This window comes from Oryctolagus cuniculus, chromosome 7 (assembly GCF_051225735.1).
Source record: "Oryctolagus cuniculus isolate XC-2025 breed Fujian yellow rabbit chromosome 7, ASM5122573v1, whole genome shotgun sequence".
Lineage (NCBI taxonomy): Eukaryota > Metazoa > Chordata > Mammalia > Lagomorpha > Leporidae > Oryctolagus > Oryctolagus cuniculus.
This window is the reverse complement of record NC_142873.1, coordinates 830,708-855,395: the sequence shown is the minus strand read 5'-3', so window position 1 is coordinate 855,395 and position 24,688 is coordinate 830,708. Positions and strand designations below refer to the sequence as shown.

At 43.0% G+C, this 24,688-nt stretch overlaps 1 protein-coding gene across 7 annotated transcripts in view; it reads left to right on the top strand.

Moving 5' to 3' along the window:
• The window catches only part of LOC127488949 (uncharacterized), a 38,675-nt gene extending 14,229 nt beyond the window's left edge, over positions 1-24,446 (top strand). Inside the window, exons 3-8 of one of the 7 annotated variants that reach the window (XR_016236799.1) lie at positions 546-603; positions 6,038-6,132; positions 8,114-8,202; positions 9,063-9,414; positions 16,046-16,153; positions 24,106-24,446. Coding sequence is in view for 2 of the 7 variants with exons in the window: in XM_089336782.1 (XP_089192908.1) it covers positions 568-603; positions 1,161-1,282; positions 8,114-8,202; positions 8,325-8,376; positions 9,063-9,078 (315 nt within the window). In the remaining 5 variants the exon portion in view is untranslated. The other 6 variants (XR_016236798.1, XR_016236800.1, XR_016236797.1 and 3 more) reach the window with 6 other exon arrangements.
• The last annotated feature ends 242 nt before the right edge of the window (positions 24,447-24,688 follow it).

Below are 24,688 nucleotides of genomic sequence, written 5' to 3'. Positions count from 1 at the left end.
CTGCTGGTTCACTCCCACATGTCCTCAATGGCTGGGGCTGGGCTGATCTGAAGCCAGTAGCCTGGAGCTTCTTACAGGTCTGCCATGTGAGTGCACGGGGCCCAAGGACTTAGGTGTTCATCCACTGCTTTCCCAGTCCATAGCAGAGAGCTAGACCAGAAGTAGAGTAGCTGGGACTCAAATTGGTGCCCATATGGATGCCCACACTGTAGGAGGTGGCTTTACCCACCACTCTACAGTGACAGCCCCTGACAATGATTTTTTTTTACATAATTGGTAATAAATTAATATTTTAGTAAGTCTAACAATGGTTTATGTTTAATCAAAGTGATTGGTAGACTTGTGTGTGCTCTTTTGGCATCTTTTCTGTTTTTCCCATGTGTAAAGATTATATTCCCCCACAGGGAGGCTACTTCATTTTTGTCACTGAGCCAATATGCCCATTTTTCTATATACATTTCCTTCATGCTCTTGATTAGCACAGTAGAATCTAGGAAGAATCTAGACTTTGTCTGACCCCTCCTTCTAAGCAATTTCTTTTGCAGGTAAGATTCTAGAGACATCTACATGTGGCCAAGACCGACAAAAATAAATATATTGCTGGTAGGTTATTTATTCCTCAGCTTCTTTCACATTGTATGTTAAGAGTTTTATGAGATATTTTAAATAAATTGGAAAAGCATAAAGAAATATAATTCAGAATCAGGATTCATATAAGATAAAGTAATAATGATTTCAAGATTTAAAGCCATCTGAGCTGAATTCACTTTGGTCTTAATTTTTTTTATTGCCATAGCTACAAGACTTTTTACATGGTTTGAATTCAAACTTTGGCATGAATTTGCTACCATCAGAAAAAATTAAAAAGATAATATTTTTAATAATTAAAGTAGAGTGTCTTTAAAAGCTTTTTGGAGGCTGAACTTGCTTCATGGGTTAGATCAGAAAATGTGTAGAGGATAGAATCTATTGCAGGTCCTTAAATAACTCTCCATAGTTTTATCACAGTGAGTGTACAAATGCAGAATTACTTCAGACTCCACAAAGTTATGTTTCAGTCAAATTATTCCATTTATCAATGGAATAAACTATAGTCAGAGCCCAAGACAATTCTCTAGTTTTTGACTTGAATCTTTTGCCATCTTTTTTTTCTTTGACAGGCAGAGTGGACAGTAAGAGACAGAGAGAAAGGTCTTCCTTTACCATTGGTTCACCCTCCAATGGCCGCCGCGGCTGGCGTGCTACAGCTGGCACACCATGCTGATCTGAAGCCAGGAGCCAGGTGCGTCTCCTGGTCTCCCATGTGGGTGCAGGGCCCAAAGACTTGGGCCATCCTCCACTGCACTCCCGGGCCACAGCAGAGAGCTGGACTGGAAGAGGAGCAACCGGGACAGAATCTGGTGCTCTGACTGGGACTAGAACCCAGTGTGCCAGTGCCGCAGGTTGAGGATTAGCCTTGTGACCCATGGTACTGGCCAATCTTTTGCCATCTTAAAGTATTTATATACTTGAGAGAGAATGAGAAGTAGATGGAAATACATAGAGACTTTTTTAAAAAAAGATTTTATTTATTTATTTGATGGGCATAGTTACAGGGAGAGGAGAGACATACAAATTTTTTATCCACTTGTTCAGTCTCCAAATGGCAAAAATAGTTGGAGATGGGCTGATCCAAAGCTAAGAGCCAGGAGCTTCCTCTGGGTTTCTCAGGTGGGTTTAGAGGCCCAAGGACTTGGGCTATCTTCCACTGCTTTCCCAGGACAAAAACAGAGAGCTGGATCCAAAGAAGAGCATCTGGAGCCCTTGCTGTGGCATGGTAGGTTAAGCCTCTGCCTGTGGTGTCGGCATCCCATATAGGCACTGATTTGAGTCCCAGTTGGTCCACTTCCAATCCAGCCCTTTGCTATGGCTTGGGAAAGTAGTTGAGGATGGCCCAACTCTTTGGGCCCCTGCACCCAAGTGGGAGACCTGGAGGATGCTCCTGGCTTCTGGCTTTGTATCTGCCCAGCTCCAGCTATTGCAGCCATTTTGGGAGTGAACCAGCAGATGGAAGACCTTTCTCTCTGTCTCTGGCTCTCTCTCTGCAACTCTACTTTCAAATAAATATTTAAAAAAAAAGAAGAGCATCTGGAACACAAATTGGTGCCCATATGGGATGCTGGCACCATGGGTGGAGGCTTAGCCTACTCTGTGTTATGGAATGAGAGAGAAAGGGAGAGAGAGAGAGACAGAGACAAACACCTTCAATCCATTGATTCACACCCACAACAACCAGGACTGAGACAGGGTCATAACAGAGAGCCAGGAATATAGTCCTAGTCTCTCACTTAAGTTGCAGAAGCTTAATTTCTTGAGTTGTCCACACTCACTTCTAGTGTCTAAATTTACAAAAATTGTGACATTGCAGTATATTGGGTTAAACAGCTGCCTGGGATTCGAGTATCCCTATGGGTTCTGGTTTGTTTCTTGGTTGCTCCACTTCCAATCCAGCTCCCTGCTTAGGGCACCTGTGAAAGCAGCAGAAGGTGGTCCAAGTGCTTGGGCACCTGTCACCCATGTGTGAGACCCAGATGAAGCTTCTGGCTCCTGGTTTCAGTCTGGCCCAGTTTTGGCTGTTACAGCCACTTGGGGAGTAGAGCAACAGATGGAAGATCTTCCACTGCCTTCTGCTCTCTCTCCAAAACTATGTCTTTTAAAACAAAAAAGTAAACAATTAAAAATAAATAAGATGAAAAATGCATCATTCATTCTGTGCTTTTAAATATTGCTACCAAATAGCTTTGACCCAAATCATCAAAATGAAAATTTTTCTGGAATATTCCTTTCATATCTTTTTTCCTTAGAAACCTTTTATTTAAGGAAGACAAACTTCATGCATTTCATAATTACAACTTTAAGAACATAGTGACTCTTCCCACCATAGCCACCCTCCCACCTACACTCTTCTTCCTCTCCTATTCTCATTCCTATTTTTTACTAAGATCTATTTTCAATTAACTTTATACACATATGAGTAACTCTATACTAAAGAGTTCAGCAGATAATGTGAAAAAATTGTTCCTCAATAGTCAAGACAAGGACTGTTCAAAGTCATTGCTTCTCAAAGTGTCAATTTCATTTCTATAGGTTACCTTTAGGTGTGCTATTAGTTATCACAGATCAGGGAGAATATATGGTTTTTTTTAGACTGGCTTATTCACTAAGTATGATGTTTTGAGGTATCTCCATACTGTCTTCCATGGTGTCTTTACCAGTTTACATTCCCACAAACAGTGGATCAGGGTTAAGTTTTCCACACATCTTTGCCAGCATTTGTTTGATTTCTATGTGAATGCCATTCTAACGGGGGTGAGGTAAAACTTCCTTGTGGTTTTGATTTACATTTCTCTGTTGAATGGTGATCCTGAGCATTTTCTCATGTATCTGTTGGCTATTTGGATTTCTTTTTAAAAATACCTATTTAACTCCTTTGCCCATTTCTGCACTTGGTTTTTCGTTTTGCTGTTGTGGAATTTCTTGAGCCTTTATATATTCTGGTTATTAATTCTTTATCAGTTGCATAGTTTGCAAATAATTTCTCCCAGTTTGTCAGTTGGCCCTTCACTTTGATAACTTTTTTTTTTGCAGTACAGAAGCTTCTCAATTTGATGTGATCCCATTTGTCAATTTTGGCTTTGATTGCTTGTGCCTCTGCGGTCTTTTCCAAGTAGTCTTTTTCTATGCCAATGTCTTGCAGGGTCACCCCAACTTTCTCTAATAATTTGGTATCAGGTTGTTATTTAAATCTTTTATCCATTTTAATCCATTTTGAGTGTATTTTTGTAAGGTGTAAAGTAGGAGTATTGCTTCATACTTCTGCATGAGGAAATCCAGTTTTCCCAGCACTATGTGTTTAAGAGACTATCCTCTCCAGGATTGATTTCTGCATTTATATTCTGTTCCATTGGTCTATCCATCTGTTTTTGTACAAGTACTAGGCTATTTTGATTACTGTACTATAGTATATCTTGAAACCTGGGGGCAGTGCTGTGATACAGTGGGTGATTCTCCACCTGCAGTGCTGGAATCCCATGTGGGCACCAGTTGAAGTCCTGGCTGCTCCTCTTCCAATGCAGCTCTCTGCTATAGCCTGGGAGTGCAGTAGAGGATGGCCCAAGTGCTTGAGCTCCTTCCTGTGTTCACATAGGAGACTTAGAAGAACCTCCAGGCTCCTGACTTCAGATTGGCCCAGCTCAGGCCATTGTGAACAATTGGGTAGTGAAGCAGTGGATGGAAGACCTCTCTCCCTCCCTCTCACTGTCTGCAACTCTACATCTCAAATAAGCCTCCAGCTTTGTTTTTGTTGTATAAGATTGCTTTAGCTATTCAGGGACTCTTGTGTTTCCATATGAATTTCAGCATCCTTTTCTATATCTGAGAAGAATGTCCTTGGTATATTGAATCAGTATATTGAATCTTGGTGTATTGAATCTTTAAATTGTTTTCAGTAGTTTGGAGTTTGATATTGATTCTAACTCCATGAACATGAACAATTTTTCATTTTTTGTCTCATTTCTTTCTTTAATATTTTGTATTTCTCATCACAGAGATCTTTGACATTGCTTAAATTTACTCCAAGGTAGTTGATTGTTCTTGTATCTATTGTGAATGGGATTGATGTTAGAAGTTCTATGTCAGCTGTGGTATTGTCTGTGTATACAGAGGCTATTGATGTCTGAGTGTTATCTTATATCCTGACCTAATCCAATCTGATATATAAAAATTTATTTATTTATTTATTTGAGAGATAGAGTTATAGACAGTGAGAGGGAGAGACAGAGAAAGATCTTCCTTCCATTGGTTCACTCCCCAAATGGCCACAATGGCTGAAGCTGTGCCGATCTGAAGCCAGGAACCAGGAGCTTTTTTCCCAGTCTCCCATGTGGGTGCAGGAGCCCAAGCATTTTGGCCATCTTCTACTGCTTTCCCAGGCCATAGCAGAGAGCTGGATTGGAAGAGGAGCACCTGGCACTCGAACCAGCATCCATATGGGATGCCAGCACTGCAGGCATGGAGGATTAACCTACTGTGCCACAGCGCTGGCCCCTCCAATCTGATTTTGAAAGAGAGTCCCTAGAGATGGGAGGAGAAACAGACTAGATCCCAAAGGTTATGTTGGAAATTTGATGATCTTGAAACAAGAGAATGTCCTCAGAAGAAATCAAAACTTCAGGCAGCATAGTGTGAAACTATGAGAAACTAAATTTTTGTTATTTTATTCATCTAGTGTTTAGTACAATGTTATGGAATTTTCTCACTCAAAATTATAAATCATATACTTCATGTACTTGTCAAGTTTTTGTACATTTGATGTGATCTTTGGATTCCATTTTAGCTTTTTTCTGTATTTTTTAAGATTTATTTATTTCTGTGTCTTGATCCAAAACTTTATTTTTGTAATTTCTTTTTTGTAAAGATTTATTTTACTTATTTGAAAGACTGAGTTACAGAGAGAAGAGAGGCAGAGAGAGAGGTCTTCCATCCGATGGTTCACTCCCCAGATGGCTGCAATGGCCAGAGCTGTACCATTCTGAAGCTGGGAGCCAGGAGCTTCTTCTGGGTATCCCACGTGGCTGCAGGGGCCCAAGGACTTGGGCCATCCTCTACTGCTTTCCCAGGCCATAGCAGAGAGCTGGATCAGAAGAGAAGTCAGGACTAGAAACTGCACCCATATGGGATGCTGGCACTTCAGGCCAAGGCATTAACCTGCTGTGCCACACGCCAGTCCCTTTTCTCTGTATTTGTGTTAAGCACTATTTATTAAAAATTCCAGAGATATAACCCATGGACTTGCAGTGCCATCTATTTATGAGTGCCATCTACTACAGCTAATGGCCTTTTAATGGCTTTCTCAGGTAACCAATGACTCAGTTTCTTCAAGTCTTCCACAGTTAAGCTGTGCATCAGCTGTCATTTTGACCTCAGGCTGATAGAATGGTGTCTACTGATGGTCATTGTGGCTGGATGATAAAGAACAGTGATTTTCTGTGATTTTAAGTATAGGAATGGGGGTGTAAGATCCTCTCACAAGAAACAACACTGAAGATGAGTGGTCCCTGGTCATCACATGCTGGAATGTCTCTTCTCCCACAGGTATCTTTTTAAAAAAAATTATTTGACAGAGTTATATACAGTGAGAGGGAGAGTCACAGAGAAAGGTCTTCCTTCTGTTGGTTCACCCCCAAAAATGCTGGCACAGCCGGCACTACGCTGATCTGAAGCCAGGAGCCAGGTGCTTCTTCCTGGTCTCCCATGCAGGTGCAGGCACCCAAGCACTTGCACCATCCTCCACTGCCTTCCCAGGCCACAGCAGAGAGCTGGACTGGAAGAGGAGCAACCAGGAGTAGAAGTTGAGCTATGGCCTGTAGTGCCAGCATCCCATATGGGTACCAGTCTCACTTCTTTGCATCATATTCTTGTTGATTTTTTTTCCAATTTCAACTTCCTGTGCCAGTGTCCACACAGTCTTTCATGTACACATCATGGAATTGAACTCCACTTTCAACCCTCTGCGTAACCAATTAGTACCGAATTGTGTTCACGCTTCCTGTCTTTTTCTTCAGTATTCTGACTACTCTATGTCTAATGGTTGGTCATCATGTCTTCTCCAATTCTTCCTCTCTATTTCTTCATTCTCCTTCCAGATGTTGACTCTTAAATTCAAATCTTCTGGGGGCTGGTGATGTTGCACCAGCATCCAATATGGGTACCCGTTTGTGTCCTGACTGCTCACCTTCTGATCCAGCTCTCTGCTTGTGGCCTGGGAACGTAGTGTAAGATGGCCCAAGTGCTTGGGCTCTGGCACCCATGTGGGAGACTTTGAAGGAGCTCCTGGCTCCTGGCTTCTGAGTGACTCAACTCTGGCCATTGAGGCCATTTGGGGAGTGAACCAGCAGATGGAAGAAATATTTTCTATCCCTCCCTCTCTGTGTCTGTAGTTGTACCTCTCAAATAAATCAATAACATCTTGTCCCTTTGATCTGTTATTTTTAAATATTTATTTTTATTTATTTGAAAGATAGAGTTACAGATAGAGGTAGAGCCAGAGAGAGAGAGGTCTTCCTTCCACTGGTTCACTCCTGAAATGTCTGCAACAGCCAGAGTTGAGCTGAACCAAAGCCAGGAGCCAAGAGTTTCTTTTGGGTCTCACACATGGGTACAGGGGCCCAAGCACTTGTGCCATCTCCCACTGTTTTCCTAGGCCACAGCAGAAGCTGGGTTGGCAGTAGAGCAGCCGGGACTCAAACTGTTGCCTGTATGGGATGCTGGCACTGCAGGCTGGGGCTTTAACCCACTGTACCACAGTGCCAGCTCCAATAAAATCTTTAAAAAAATGCAAATCTTCTAAGTTAACTTTCCAAGTTTATGTGCCCTGTTCGAGGACATACACAATATCTTTCATGTAAACAATAGCAATTACATTGATTTTTGGAAGAAATATGAAAAAGCTTATAAGTATACTTTTGTTTATAAATAATTTACAAAAACAGTGATTCATTCAGTTAACACTTCTTTGAACATGTTTACTGTTTTTTTCTCCTCACAGTCCAGGACCACTCACCTAGATATGGTGCATTTGTAGTTCCCATCACTTGGTCTAGTTTTTTCTTTGTCTTTTTGCCAGTGTGTTTTGCAATTTTATATTCATGAGGACACATTGATGAAGAGATATGTCTTTTCTGTGAAGTGTAACCTGATGATCCAAAAAAGTTTTATTTACTACTTCTTTATTTATTTGAAAGAGAGTTACAGAGAGAGAGAAAGAGATAGATGTCCCGTCTGCTGGTTGTCCCCAAATTGTTACAATGGCTGGGGTTGGGCCAGTACCTGCCCAGAACTTCTTCCAAGTTTCCCAGGTGGATGGCAGAAGTCTAAGTACTTCAGCCATCTTCCACTGGTTTTCCACGTTTATTCACAGGGAGTGGATAAGAAAAGGAGTAGGTGTGGCTCATATTGGTGCTCATGTGGGATGCTGTGGGTTCAGATGGTAGCTTAATCTGCTGTGGCACTTATAAGAGGCAAGATAGACATAAATAGAAGAATGAACTCCCTGTCACCCTTCTTTGTGACCCAGAGCTGATACCATCTGGAGAAATGCACTGTTACAGGTGTGGACTGTGGACTTCACCCTGGAGGAGCAGCAGGAGCTGGACACTTTAAAAGGTTTAATATTATCTGTACCGCTTGTGTAGCCCCTGCATTTCCAGGCAAAAGAAGGAAATCATTTTGCTGATGGAGCAACTGTGTTCAGCATTAAGCAGCACAATCCTTTGTCTCTGACGCAGGTGAAAATACAAAATCCCCAGGATACTCAAACATGCCGCCTTCTTACAATTGGTATGTAGTAAACCCTGCAGGGTTTTCACCCTGCCAGCCAACAGACAAGAGCATGTGGGTGGTAATCTGAACTGGCTCTTCCTGGGCTTGGCTTACATGCACAGCAGGGGTTGTATGACTGTCCCAGAGGCATCAGCAGAGTCCAAAGAGGATCCATATGTGAGTATGGTGGTTGAGAGCAAGGTTCAGAGATTGTAGGGTCTTGGTGGGGAGGCATCCTTGCCACATGCTAGCATCACAGCACTGCTTCTTTCCTACATGAAGATGGGGAGAATTACCCCTTCCTGTCTCCACCTTCTCCATTTTACTGTTTATTTCTTCTGCTTTCTTGTTTTGCCTTGAGTTTTCTCTGAAAAATTTTTTTTAGCTTCAAATGTTAGAATTATAGCTATGCCACAGTGCTGGCCCCTCAAGTTTTATCCTGCTATGGAATGCATGGAACATTTCTCTTTGTATTAATACAAAAAAGTTTTTAAAAAAAGTTTTAATCCTATACAGATTATATTGTTCTTTTTTTTTTTTGTGTGTGTGTGTGTGTGTAACCTGATAATATTTGCCTTTATAAATATTCAACTGAAAAATAGTTGTAGATACTTTAGGGTATGATGTGATCATTTGATGAATGTTAATTCTGGGATTTTCAAATGAGAATTATTCACATTCTCTTTTTTTTTTTTTTTTGACAGGCAGAGTGGACAGTGAGAGAGAGACAGAAAGGTCTTCTTTTGCCATTGGTTCACCCTCCAATGGTCACCGCAGGCAGTGTGTGGCGGCCAGCACACCATGCTGATCCGAAGGCAGGAGCCAGGTACTTATCCTGGTCTCCCATGGGGTGCAGGGCCCAAGCACCTGGACCATCCTCCACTGCGCTCCCTGGCCACAGCAGAGAGCTGGCCTGGAAGAGGGGCAACCGGGACAGAATCCGGCACCACGACTGGGACTTGAACCCGGTGTGCCAGCGCCGCAAGGTGGAGGGTTAGCATATTGAGCCACGACACTGGCCCAGAATTATTCACATTCTTCACCTCATGTATTATGGTGAGAACATTTGAAAACCTCTACAAGAAATTTGAAATATGAAATGCAGCATTATAATTTCATTCACGGTGTCTAGGGGAAACTTTGTGCATATTTACCAATGTGTCCCCTTTATCCTTACTCCACCATTCTTCTCTCTAACATGCATTCTAGATTTTTAGTGAGATAATATTTGTCCTTTTGTGTCCTTCTGGGTTTGTCACTTCACATATAATCTCTATATTCACATAAATTGTCAAAAGTGACAGAATTTCACTATGGAAGGCTCAGTGGAACCCCATTGGGTTTATGTGGCACGTTTCAAGTCTATTCATGTGTAGGCAGATATGTCCACTGTTTTTACATCTAACATTCTGAGTAATGTGTAATACACATGAGAATATAGGCAGCTCTTTATTATACGGGTTCTATGTCTTTCATTTATATACCTTAGTAGAGGATTGTTAAAACTAATGGTATTTCTGTTTAAGTTTATGCTATTTGCCAAGCTGTCTGTTTTAATACACAATTGCATATGGTACAATGAGTCTCTTAATGGTGAAACATAATTTAGTAGGCTATTTGTAAGCTGAGGAGGGACTAACAATGGCCTAATTTCATTCAAAATATCACCTCATGTCAGCTTCAGCAATTCACTCCCCAAATGTCTGAAACAGCTGTGTAGGGCCAGGCCAAAGCCAGGAGACTGGGACTCCATCCACGTCTCTACTTGGGTGGCAGAGATCCAAGAACTTGGGCCATCTTCCACTGCTTTTTTAGGAGCAGTAGCAGGGAGTAGCACCAGAAGTGGAGTAGCCAGGACCTTAACCATATGGGATGCTGGGATCACCGAAGCATCACTGCAATTTTACTCTATCTTGCCTCCAGCTGGGGAATGTTTCCCTCACCAAAACCTTGATGGTCAACTGGTCAATGCCTGTATTGAGCTACTATAGACCCACAAGGGGATAATTGAGATGTGACAGAGCTTAGCACAAGACATTGCCTTGCATCACACAAAGAAATAGATGTGGTGTAATAAACAGACTGGGTATAGAAAAATACACATCAGCATGATCCAGGCCATAGCTAGATCACTGCTCATGGTATTCAGTTGTCTCCTCTAATATCAAGGAGATAAGGATCCCTGCCCTCATCATTTCTTTTGCTTGTAGCAGTGGAACTTCAAACTAGAGCTATTAGGCAAGAAAGAGAGCAAACTGATAAAAATAAGAACGTAGTAGAATTAGTTGTCTGTTACATGGCATGTGTATCATTAACAGAGACAGCAGGGGGTTGATGCTTCAAGTCGTCCCTTTCCCTCACATGAGAAGCTTAGATTGAACTCTCAGATCCTAGCTTTGACTTAACTCATCCCCAGCTACTGTGATCATTCGGGGCATGAACCAACACGTGGCTGCTCTCTGTCCATCCATCCCTCCCCTCTTTTGGAATTTCAAATGTCAAAAAACCCTAATGAGTCCATTACAAATGTTAGAACTCAGAAAAATTACAGAAGATAAAATCAAACCAATGCACTTGCAATGAAAATTTCAATGTTATTCTTTAGGGATGCTTTTAAGATTTATTTGAAAGCAGAGTCACAGAGAGACAAAAAGGGAGAAGTAGAGTTGTCAACTAGTATTAGGGCACATGTATTTGCCATATTCAGTAATGGAAAGAAGTTTGCAAAGTAGCTTGCAATATATTGGAAAGGATATAGGAAATATGAACATCATGAAAGAACTTGACAGTATAGTTGGACAAGAGAATACACTTGCTGTTCAAGTGCACATGTAATACTCTGCAGAAGAACTTTTGCTAGGTCACAAAAGAGCCTAAATAAACTGAAAAGATACAAATAAAACAATGAATGTTCTATGACCACAGGGATTTATCTTGAGTGTCAATAACAGAAGGACGTTTGAGAAGTGCACATATATATGGAACATAGCAACATATTCCTAAATAGAGAGCTATAGAAAATAGATAACAAGTGAAAGTAAAAAATGCGAGATGATAGGAAATGAAAATGAAACATAAAAATAGGATGCAGTTAAAACAGGTTACGAATATGATCCCTCTCAATTTCTATAGCTTTTTAAGTACTAAAATGGAAAATTAGGATCACTTCAACTCTGCTATTCTTCATTATGTAGGGTGGTCTGTAAGCAGTTTGTCAGTGTCTAACAAAAAATGTATTAGTTGCATCAGAAGTCCAGCAGAGGGCAGCAAGAAGCCACTGAACAATGAGTTTGATCCTGAACTCACCCAAGAGGCCTCCTATGGTGCGCATTCTTAATCCACCAGGTGGTGTAGGTGCTGTGCCTACAGTAAATACAAGAACATTTTTCCTTCAAGACTGTGCTAAGGAAGCACCACTGCAACTTCTGGAAGACTTGGGGCCGTTTCCACATGGAGGAAATGATCCTGCACATGAGCCTTGTTGCAGTGTAGGATGTTTCTCATTTTTAAAAAATTTTTATTTGAAAGGCAAAGAGAGACAGACACATACACATAAGCAGAGAAAGAGGGAGAGATAGTGATTTTGCATGGGCTGGAACTGGCCAGGCCAAATCAGAAGCTGGTCACTCATCTGATCTCCCATATTGGTGGCAGAGAGACAACTATTGAGCTTGCTGCTTCCGTGGTTGTGCATGTGCAGGGAGCTGGAACAGAATCAGTACTGGGACTTGAGACAGACAGCACAGTATGGAATGTGGGTCTTCAACTACCAGGCCAAGTGCTTATTCCCTGGGAGTTTCTCTTAACTAGCAACAGAGAAGCAATCATTTTCTAAGATGTTCCTGGGTGGCTTATTTATTTTTTTCATATAAAGTCAATTATCCATCACTGAGTGTTTTAATCAGATGAAGCTGTACTGGGCTATGTTGTTTTTATATGTATTCCAGAGTGTTTGGGAGAAGAAATCCCAACACAGATTCAGAGATTGGCAGATAATGAAAGTGTGATAACAAATTTATCAGGATTTTGCAGTACAGATTTGGGGAGCACTCACTGCTGGTTTAGTCTGAGGCAAGAGGAAACGATGTGAGCTCCTAAACTAATGCCTTCATTAATTCTCTATCACTGACTTTTTAAATCTGGGGAGGGAGTGTTGAGTAGTGGCCCCCAAAGCCACACTGTATTTTTTTTCTATTTATTTTATTGGAAATAGGTACAGAAAGAGGTAGGGAGAGCGATAGCTAGAAAGATAGCTGTGTCTTTTATGCACTGGCTTACTCACAAAATGACAATTGCCAGAGTTGAGCTAATCCAAAGTCAAGAGTTTGTCCTGGATCTCCTACATCAGTGTGGAGGCACAAGGACTTGGCCATCCCCCGCTACTTTCCAAGGTGCATTGCCAGGGAGCTGGATTGGAAGTGGAGCAGCCAGGCTCCCATATGGGATGCAGATGCTACAGGCTGGTGCACCACAGCACAAGCCCAAATCAGTAATTTGCAGCTTCAAATTATTTCTAAATATTTTCAAAAGCAGAGGTGTGCAATATAATCATGGCTGATGCTGTGGTATAGTGGGTAAGCCACCACCTGGAGCACTGGCATCCCATATAGGAGCTGGTTCCTATCCCGGCTGTTCCACTTTCAATTCTGCTCCCTGTTAATGCACCTGGAAAAGCAACAGAAGATGGCCCAACTGCCATCCATGAGAGACACCTAGAATGAGTTCTGAGTTCTTGGCACCTCACTTTGACCTCTAAGCCCCAACTATTGTGGACATTTAGGGACTGAACCAGCAGATGGGTGATCTCTGCTGTGTCCTTCAGTCTATCTGGAATTCAAAGAAAAAATTAGTTTAAAAATGTAAGGGAATGGGATTTGGCATAATGATTGGAGCACTCCTTGAGAAGCGTATCTTTTATGTCAGCATGCCTGGGTTCAAGTCCCATCTCTGCCCTTATTGCAGGACATACCTCCAATCTGGTTGGTGGTGTTGCTGTAGAAGCCCTAAAACCTGTATATACTTGCCCAACACACAGTAAGCCAATCACTGGCTTTGGTGTGGTGGAGTAAAGAAGCATTTATTTTAAAGACCAGATCAAGGAACTTAACTCCAGGGCTCCCCAGGAAGTTAGAAGCAAAGATTCTTATAGATTGAAATTAGAGGTGACAGATGCATGTTCAGCTTGTGTCCAGGTTCCTGATTGGTTCGTGATGCTTTTGACCTTCATCTTCCTAGTTGAAGATGCTATATTCTTTAGGGAAGTGTAATGGTGTTCAGGTGCGCGTCAGTGAATCTGGGAGTTTACATACAATTGGTAGTTATTTGCTGCCCCAGACTGGGATGTTTCCTTACCTAGATGTGGAACTCCCCTAAATAAACCCATCCAGACAATATTGGCCAGCAGGCTTCTATCTGTTGCAGAAAAGTGACTTCTTGTGTGCAGGCCAGCTGTATCACTCCCTCAATTCAGTGAATTATTTTTGGTACAATATGGATAAGGACGCCTTGGTCTAAGGGAGACAGAGGAGATGCTTGGTCCTGCTTTTGTTTTATAGGGGTTTCATTTTAGATGTTTTTATTTTTTGTTACTTCTCCATCCTTAGGGAAAAGGGACAGTGATTGGTTAGACTGCTTCATGAAATTTGTGGGGTAATGTGGGGGTATTTTTAGGATGAAAGGAGAGGAGGTTGGAGGCATTTCTTTTACTTACTCATTTGCTTACTTAATAGTTAACACACAGAGAGAGAGAGATATCTTCCATCTGCTGGTTCACTTCCCCAGGTGGCTGCATCAGCCAGGGCCACAAATAATGAGTCATCTTCCAAGGCCATTAGCAAGGTGTTGGATTGGAAGTGGAGCAGCCAAGACTGAAAGCAGTACTCATATGGGATGCTGGGGTCATAGTTGGCAATTTTACTTGCTACACCACAACATCAGCCACCATAGGCATTTCTTTAAGAAAAAAACTTGCTAGTTCTGGGTTTTGCTGTAGCAATCTTATATATAAATAGAAGGGTTACACAGCCAGTTTTTGCATAGCTTTACCTTGCAGGTATATAACCATTCTACAGCAGTAATAAAAGCAACATGCTAGTATTTCTGTACCTCAAATGAAACCAGAGAAATTAGTGATTTTTCTGCCAGAAAACTTCCAGTTTAAAACCAGGGATAGTCACTGATTAAGATTTGTGTGCATGTGGCTGGCACTTTGGTGTAGAGGGTAAAGCCACTGCTTGCCTTGCCAGTATCCTATATGGGCATGGGTTTGAGTCCCAGCTGCTCCACTTCTGATCCTTCTTGCTGCTAATGCACCCAGGAAATGAGCAGAGGATGGCCCAAGTACTGGGACTCTGGAACCACTTGGGGGACCTGGAAGAAGCTCCTGGCTTTTGACATTGGATGGGTCCAGCTCTGGCTGTTGCAGCCATTTGAGGACTGAACCAGCCACTGGAAGATCTCTCTGTCTCTTTCTCTCTTTGTAACTCTGTCTTTCAAATAAATGAATATTTAAAAAACAATAAAAAAAGAGACTTAGAGTAAGACCAGACATTGCATTTTAAGACATGTTGAGTTGGAAAGCAGTTCATACAGCAGACTCATGGAATGACAATCATTTTATATAGCATAGTGACCTCAGAATGAGCCCTTAAAGCATTCTTGTATGGTTGAAAAGCCCATGAAAACATTTCAGGCATTGAATTCTAAGACACTGTGGCAAAAATAAAAAAAGTCCTACATGAAGGATTGCCATGAATGATACCCCAGTGGAAAGAAGGAGCCATCCAAGAAGAATGTAGTTTTCTTTGAAGGGAGGACAGAACTTCCATTTTGCCTTTGGCTTTGCCTAAATACTGACAAAGACTGTGGTCTCAAAAGGCTTCCTTAGCCTGGGCAACTCATGGCAAGAGTCTTGGGTGATCACTGACATCATACATAAGAGATTCAATTGTTAAATTAGAGCAGGAGTTGTTGTACACTTACTCTGCATGCAAGACCTCGGTCCTAAATGAGTCATTGTATATTTATTTGAAAGTTACACAGAGGAGAGGCAGAGAGAGAGAAGTCTTCCATCTGCTGGTTCAAGGACTTGGGCCATCTTCTACTGATTTCCCAGGCCATAGCAGAGAGCTGGATCAGAAGTGGAGCATCCAGGGCTCGAGCTGGTGTCCATATAGGAGGCCGGCACTACAAGCAGCGGCTTTACTTGCTACACCACGGCGCCAGCCCCCAAGTTGTGGTTATTTATCACTTGCAATCACCTTTCCCCCTCCCATATGCTTTCCTTCGTTTGAGATATTTTGACCTTCAGTTTTGTTTGTGGATGTGGAAGGATGATAATTCTAAATTTTTGGTTTCCCTGAAATTTTTTTGTTTGTTTGTTTGTTTGTTTGTTTTTCTGTACTCTTCTCTGTTGGTTCCCTTATCCCATTGTCTTATCCATTCTGCCTCTGTGTGGGCCTGGGCTATGCAGTAGGTTAGATGTCCCTTCAGAGCTCCAACATGCCCACAGAGTCTGGATAGACATTCAGACCCAGAAACACATCCTGACCTCAGCAGCCGCTATCTTCTTAGTGGGAGCTACAACACTCTTCTTTGCTTGTACGTGTCCAGAACTAAGCCTGAATATGTCGCCTGCAGTGCCCATCTACAATGCATTTATGTTTCTCTTTGTTCTGGCCAATTTCAGTAGGGCCACCTTCATGGACCCAGGCATTTTCCCTCAAGCTGAGGAAGATGAGGACAAGGAAGATTTTCGAGCTCCCTTGACAAAACAGTGGAGATCAATGGCATCCAGGTGTGCATGAAAGGATGTGCCAGCTGCCGCTGCTACTGTCCTCCTCGGCGTTCCCACACAGTGTCTGTGATAATTGTGTGGAGGAATTTGATCATCCCTGCCCCTGGGTGAACACCTGTATTGGCTGCCAGAACGAGCATTGTTTCTTCCTCTTCCTCCTTTCCTTGACAGCCCACTCTATGGGTATATTTGGCTTTGGCCTCCTTTATGTCCTCTGCCACATAGAGGAGCTCTCAGGGGTCTGCACACTGTCACAATGGCAGTGAAGTGTGTTGCTGGCTTATTCTTCATCCCTGTAGCTGGCCTCACAGGGTTTCATGTGGTGCTGGTGGCCTGGGGATGCACAGCCAATGAACAGGTTATGGGTAAATTCTGGGGAGGCATGAGCCCCTTCACCAATGGCTGCTGTAACAATGCACTTTGCAATTCCCCAGCACCCAGATATTTGGGAAGACCAAAGAAAGAGAAGACAATTGTAATCAGACCTCCCTTCCTTCAGCCAGAAGTGTCAGATTACTGTGAAGATCATGGATAATGGCATCCAGGGAGAGCTTAGGGGAACTAAGACTAAGGAAAGCTTGGAAACAACAGAGAGCCACTCTGCAAATGCCAAACCCCGGCCTCCTCCTATGCCAGACCTGAGCAGCTGCATGGGACTGTGAACACACCTTTGCCTGGCTACTAATGGAGATAGCGGCTTTTGGGGCAAGGACAGCCCCCCACACCAACCATGTACAAGTGTCAGCCGGGTTATAGTAGCAGCAGTACATCAGCTGCCCTGCCTCATTCCTCCAGCACCAAGTTAGTCATGGGGACAGTTTGAGGAAGCCAACCTCAACTGCAGAGAGCAGCTGTCATCCCAGTTACCACTCAGAGCCCAGCTTGGAACCCGAGAGCTTCTGTTCTCCCACCTTTGGCAAAAGCTTTCACTTCGATCCACTTTCCAGTGGCTCTCGTTCCTCCAGCCTCAAGTCAGCCCAGAGAACAGGTTTTGTACTGGACGAGTTGCAGTCCATGCGTTCAGAAGGCACCACTTCCACCTCCTGTAAGAGCCTGGCCAATCAGACATGCAACGGAAGCCTGAGCCAGACCCAGCTTTCAGCTACACCTCTCCCTTCCTGTCAGTATTCCTGGCCCAGCAACAGGAAGCCGAGAGGCATGCACATTTGGTGCCAACACGAGAGCCCTCACCAGTCCGTTATGACAATCTGTGGCCTCCCTCCAGGGATGAGAGAAGCTGCTGCACCAGCCACCCAGCTCCCAGTCCATGAGGAAGAGCCAGGCTTGGGAGACTCAGGCATTCAGTCAACACCTGGCTCAGGCATGCCCTCATAGGGCTTCCTCCTTAGCTGATCCGAAGAGATCACCACTGAGCAAGACTCCACTTGGAAGCCCAGCTGTCCCCCATTTGGGGAAGGCAGAAAGCCTAAGGGGCCAGGGACTAGGGTCCCCTGAACCAGGTCCAACCACCCCATATCTGGGCTGTTAAACATCTTACAGCAGCCAAGAATCCCCACCTGGTGTCTCTGAGATAGAGAAAGTGGCCTTGCAGCCACTGCTGATGCCTGAAGATGAAGTACAGCTCAATACTGCCCACAGCAAATCCAACAGCAACCCAAGAGCATCAGCTCAGCCTCCCCTGGTCCCACAAGGGGAGGAGTCAAGAAACTGTCCTGAGTGGGTGGTACCACCTGAGATATGGTGTGAGCCATCAGCACCTCCCCTTCCCCACACCACTGTGTCTAGACCAAAGGGCCTCTGGTGACCACCTTCCTTCCCTCAAGGGGCTCCCTTCCCCTGCATGGATATGTTTTAAAACCCCAATTCCCAGAGGATGAGTGTTTTATAAAATGCAACCGAGTTGGGGAGTTGGAGAGTTGGGGCCCTGAGGCTGGGGTAGTAGCTCCCCCCTTTTACCTTTTAAGACCTTCCTTCCCTAATCCCTGGACCAGACTCAGTGGACATTTGTGCAATTGCTTGCCCTGGAGGGAACCAGATCATTTTTAAACCAGAAATAATTTTTTATTATTGTTACAGATCCTATTTTTTAATCTCCTGTGTTACCAGGTGTGTGTATAAATATCAAAGAAATTATATATCTATCTTGGGATGGGAAAATGAGGGAGGGATATGTAAAAGAAGGAGGGTCTTACTTTTCCTGGTCCTCAGACCAGCAGGAAAAGAGGAGAGACACCAGAGTCTTCCTTTCCCCCCATGGTCCCTCTCTTGTCTGTTACCAACTAAGGAAGTAGTAGAACCCCCTGTTGGTGCTAAGTGATCAGGAAAGAAACCTGGGGAGAGAGGAGTCTGAGCTCTTGGTTAGAAGAGGAAAGGACTTGTGGAAAGTTAGTTTTCTAGGCTTATTGGCATTTAGCTTCCCAGGAAAGGGGTCAGAGCTCCATGACATTGGTGGTGGTGGTAGGAGGGGGATCAGGAAAAGCATCTGGCCTAATTCAAAACACTATTAGAAAATCCCCCCTTTCTTGGGAGAGAGGGGTTGGGTGGCTTTCTTAAGTGAGCCCCTCAGAGCTTCCCCTAGCCTACAGTTAAGGTGATTTTAAAGTGCAAGGACAGAAGAGAAAAATCCAAAATGCAATATTTTTCATCACATGCCAAAAACAGGACAGAGGAAAGGAGTGGCAGGCCTAGGCCCCTCCAGATATCCCCTGGGGGTTACCCCTCAGCCCACCTTAGAATGGTGCTGGGTAGAGGAGATACCTGGGTTCTAATCTTTAAATAGGGGAGACTCCAGCCTCTTCACAGAGTCCCTTTCATTTTTTATTCTGATTAGCCATTTTCAACTGACAAATGAGAGAAATCCTGATCTATCAGCAAACAAAAAAAGAGTACTTCAGTTTATATTTAGAAACAGTTATGTCATTTGCTTTACCCAGTTTATGCTTAACAGCAATACCTAGAAGTCTTAAGAAACTGAGATAGTATATAACTAAAGTTATAATTTCTTTTCACTACCCCAGAGTCAGTGAATGACTTGCTATGTCTCAGGCAAATGAACCCATTTGAAGTTGCTGTAGCAATTCCTCCTGGCAGTTTTGGGAGTGTTCAGCAGCAACTTTTTTTTTTTTTTAATGATTTATTTATTTATTACAAAGGAAGAGCTATAAAGAGGCAGAGGCAAAGAGAGAGAGAGGTCTTCAATTGGCTGGTTCACCTCCCCCAAATGGTCGCAACTGCTGGAACAGGGCCAATCCAAAGCCAGGAGACAGGAGCTTCTTCGGGGTCTGCTCATGGGTGCAGGGGCCCAAGGACTTGGGTCCCCTTCTACTGACTTCCCAGGCCACAGCAGACAGCTGGGTTAGAAGTGGAGCAGTCGAGACTCAAACCAGTGCCCATATGAGATAATGGCACAGCAGGCAGTGGTTTTACCAGCTATGACTCAGTGCCAGCTCCTTAAAGCTACGATTTTGAAAATTTTTCCTATGAAAGAAAACTCAAAAGGCTGATTCTGATTCATTGTACTTAATACACAGAACATACTTTTAACCTTAGTTAAAATTTTCATATTTTGGCTGACACTCACTGGCTGCTGGTGTTTTGAATGACCTATGAATAATGGTGTTTGCATGGGAGTTTCAGGAGCCCACTGAAAGGCAATGACAGAAGGCAGACCTCACTGACAGCTCATGAGGAAACATGTATCCATCGACTGTGAACAACTGACTTCTATTTCCAAGAAGCCTCCACCCAGACCATCTGTAGAGTTATAGAGGAAAGGAGAGACAGAGAGAAAGGTCTTCCATGTGGTTCACTCCTCAAATGACCACAATGGCCATTGCTGGGCCAATCCTAAGTCAGGAACAAGAGTTCCTTCTGGGTATCCCACATGGGTGCAGAGGCCCAAGCACTTGGCAAATCTCTACTGCTTTTCCAGGTCGCAGCATAGAGCTGGATGAGAAGAGGAGCAGCCAGGACTAGAAATCATGTCCAGATGGGATGCAGGCACCTGCGGTGGTAGCTTAGCCCACTACGTCACAGCCCCAGCCCCATTCAGAGATCTTTTAAGTGGCCATTTCTTATTCAGTCTTAAGGAGGTCAAGCAGTATTATAGTAAAACAGCTTTTTCTTTTGTAGTTTCCAAATACAATTTATTTATTTTAGAAAATAAGTGCTAAGGGGCGATAAGAATAGAGCTCTGATCACAATTGCTGTTTAGTCCAGACCTGTAAAAGAACCAAGTTAGAAAACAATTTCTTAGGCTGGCACTGTGGCACAGTGGGTTAACACCCTCTCCTGAAGTGCCGGCACCCCATATGGGTGCTGGTTCTAGTCCTGGCTGCTCCTCTTCCAATCCAGCTCTCTGCTATGGCCTGGGATAACAATAGAAAATTGCCCAAGTCCATGGGCCCCTGAACCCATGTGGGAGACTCAGAAGAATCTTGTGGCTCCTGACTTTGGATTGGAGCAGCTCCAGCTGTTGCGGCCATCTGGAGAGTGAACCAGCAGGTGGAAGACTTCTCTCTCTGTCTCTAGCTCTCTGTGTAACTCTATCTTTCCAATAAATAAAATAAATCTTTAAAAAAAATAAGAAAGCAATTTCTCAGGGAAGAGATATCTGACTACAAAAGGGAGAGCTCTCTTTCTTTCTATTTTATTTAATTTTTTGCAAATCAGAGTTACACACAGAGAGAAGGAGAGGCAGAGGGAGAGAGACAGGTCTTCCATCCACTGGTGCACTCCCCAATTGGCCATAACAGCCAGAGCTGTGGTGATCTGAAGCCAGGATCCAGGAGCCTCTTCCAGGTCTTCCACACAGGTGCAGGGGCCCAAGGACTTGGCTGATCTTCTACTGGCTTTCCCAGGCCAGAGCAGAGACATGGATTGGAAGTGGAGCAGCCAGGACTCAAACTGGCACCACACCACAGCACCGGTCCCAGGGAGAGCTCTCTTAAATGCAATGTTCAGGGGTCAGCATTGTAGCATAATGGGTAAAGTCACCTCCTATGTTGTCAGCTACTCCACTTCCAATCCAGCTGCATGCTATTGTGCTTGGGAAAGCAGCAGAAAATGATCCAGGAATTTGGGCCCCTGAACTCATGTGGGAGACTTGGAAAAAGAAGCTCCTGATACCTGGTTTTGAACCAACCCAATCCTGGTCATTATGGCCAATTGGGGAGTGACCCATGGATGGAAATTCTTTCTCTGTCTCCCTCTCTCTCTGTACCTCTGTCATAAAAATCAATTAAATCTTTTGAAAACAAAACAAAACAAACAAAAAAACAATGTCCACTAACAGCTGAATAAAACATTAAAAGAGATATTACCTGGTACCACCATGTACAAGTTTGATACTTACCAAATACATTTCCCTAGATTTCAGTTGGAATTTTAATCTGGTTTGTGCCAGTCTGAAACTCCTTAGGCCAATGACACCAGGTCAACAACTAGTTGCTCAGGTTATTTCTGGTTCAAAGAAATATTCAGGAAGCAGCAAGACAGTTCACAGGGGTGATTTGTACCAGGGGCTGCTTTGCCTACTCTGGACTGTGCTCCCTTCATGATTGCTGTATCTGTCTTTCAAAATGAAATAAAATAAAATAAATCTTTAAGATAAATTGAAAAAGCCAGAATCATGGAGCAAATGAACCTTAAGCACCAGAACAGTGGTGCTTCTAATACAAAAGTATTAGAGGTTAAAGCATGAAATATGGATATGCGATGTAAGGTAATTATAAAAGAGATGTATATATTTGCTGACCATTCCAATAAGAGAAGAAACTCTAAAATAAAGGTACTACAGATAAATGACATTTTAGAGTAATAAAAGGGTCAATCAACCTGGATAAGATTAATTCTAGATATGCATGTATCTAACAAATAAACCCAACATTAAATGAAAGAAAATGACAAAGATCATAGAGAAAAGACTGGTCAAGACTAGTATTAGGAAGGGGCACTGTGGCATAGGAAGCAAAGCCACCAATTGTGGCACTCATTCGAGTTCTGGCAGTTCTAGTGATCCAGCTCCTGGCTAGCTCACCCTTTCAAAAGATTTATTTATGTGAGTTACAGAGAGAGAGAGAGAGGTCATCCATCCACTGGCTCACTCCCCAGATTGCCAAAATGGCTGGAGTTGGGTGCAGGGGCCCAAGGACTTGGGCCATCTTCCACTGTTTTCCCAAGCCATAGCAGAGAGCTGGATCAGAATTGAAACAGCCAGGACTCAAACAAGGACCCATATGGGACGCTGGCACTGCAGGCAGTGGTTTTGCCTACTGCACCACAACACTGGCCAGCTTTGTAGCAATTTTGAAAGAAAATCAGCAGAGGAATGCCTCTCTCTCTCTCTCTCTAGTCCAGCATTAGATATAATAATTCTTAAAAAATTAATATTAGGAAACAGAAATATGTCACTTAATAATGGACAGAACAGGTTTGCAATATATTGGAAATGATAAAGCAACTTGACCATGTACTTGAACAAAAGAATACACATTCTGTTCAAGTACTCACAGAACATGGTCTGCAGAAGACCTTTTGCTAGGTCACAAAAGAACCTAAATAAAATTAAAAGAATAAAAATAAAAAAGGACATCCTTTGAGCACAATAGATTCACCTGGAATATCAGTAACAGAAGAACATTTGAGAAGTGCACAATATGTGGAAAATAAGAACACACTCCTAGGAGCTACAGAAACAAATCACAAAGGACAATAGCAAACATTGTGAAATGATTGGAAATGAAATGCATATAAAAAAGGTAATGGGATACAGTTGAAGCTGAGATTAGAGGAGGCTCAGTCTCTCCATTCCTATAGCTTTATAAAATGGTAAGTTGTGACCACTTTAACTTTGCTATTCATCATTATGTAGGGTCTTGAAAGTTTGTAAACAATTTGTCAGTATCTGCCAAACACTTTATTAGTTCCACCAGAGGGCCAGCAGGGGGCAGCAAGCCACCGCTAAACAGTAAGCTTTGCACCAAAACTCACCCTGGAGGAGTCAAGCACAGGCTTGCTACTACCAGTGATGTACGCACAGCACCTACTGGAAAACAAGAGCATTTTTCCCTCAAGACTGAGCTAAGATATGATTGCAGCTTCTGGAAGACTTGGGCAGTTTCCACATGTAGGTAAAGATGCTGAACATGACCCTGATGGCTTAAGAAAAAATACTTTTCTTGTCCATGATGTTTCTCATTTTTAGAAAACATTTCATGGGGCAGCACTGTGGCATAGTGTTACCGGTAAAGCCACCACTTGCAGTGCCGGCATCCAGTATAGGCATCGGTTTGTGTTCTGGCTGCTCAAGTTTCGATTCAGCTTTCTGCTATGGCCTGGGAAGACAGTAGAACATGCCCCAAGTCCTTAGGTCCCTGCGACCGTGTGGGAGACCTGGAATAGGTTCTGGCTTCTGGCTTCAGATTGGTGTGGCTCCAGCTGTTGCAGTCATCTGGGAAGTGAACCAGTGGGTGGAAGACCTCTCTCTCTCAAACTCTCTCTGCCTCCTCTCTGTAACTCTCCCTTTCAAATAAACAAATCTTTAAAAAAATTTTCATTTGAAAACAGATACTGATTAAGAGACAGAGGGACACACACACTCACACAGAGAGAGAGAGAGAGATAGAGGGAGAGAGATTGTCTTTGCACCTGCTGGGACCGGCCAGGGTAGTCAGAAGCCAGAATCTTATTCTGAATCCACCACACTGGCAACAGAGAGATAACTATTGAGCTTGCTGCTCACCTGCTTGTGTATGAACAGGAAGCTGGATCAGAATCAGTACTGGGACTTGAACCCAGGTACCATAACATGGAATGTGGGTCTTTTCACTACCATGCCAAATGCTTTTTCCCTGAATGTTTATCTCATTTTCTGAAATGCTTCCAGGTGAGTTATTCTGTGTTTCTTCATATAAAGTTTAAGGAAGAGTCATGTATCCATTATTGAGTGTTTTAATGGGATGGAGCTATATCATGCTGTGATATTTCTACAGATTCAAGAAGGCTTGGGGAAGAAATCCCAACATAGATTCAGAGAGTGGCAGACAAAAACAGTGTGAAAATATGCATAGTGTATCCGAACATTGCAATACGGACTTGGTGGTCCTGCATTGAAGCCTGAGGGGAAAAGAAGAATCTGACCTCCTGCATTCCTGCTTTCATTAATTCTATATCATTCTCTTCTACACAACTTCAATGTAGTTGTAAATGTCTTCTAAAGCAGAGGTGTTAAAACTCATGTTATGCTCGGTTTAGATATATTATTTGTACCCAAACCACAATCTATTATTTTCTTACTTTCCTGAATTTATTAAAAGCAAACTTTCAAATAATATATTTAATATAATACTGAGTGTATCTCATTTACATTTGTGAGAATCTCCCTGTTTAATTGACAATTTTTTTCAAAGAAAAATCAGTTTTCCCTCTTCTAAGTAGAGAAAGAGACTTGTGAGGGAAAATACCTCAACAAAGTTAGCTGGGCTGGAATTTGGCACAACAATTGAGCTGTCACTTGGGACACCCACATTTCGCTACAAGAATGCCTAGGACAGAGTCCTGGCTCTTCTAATCCCA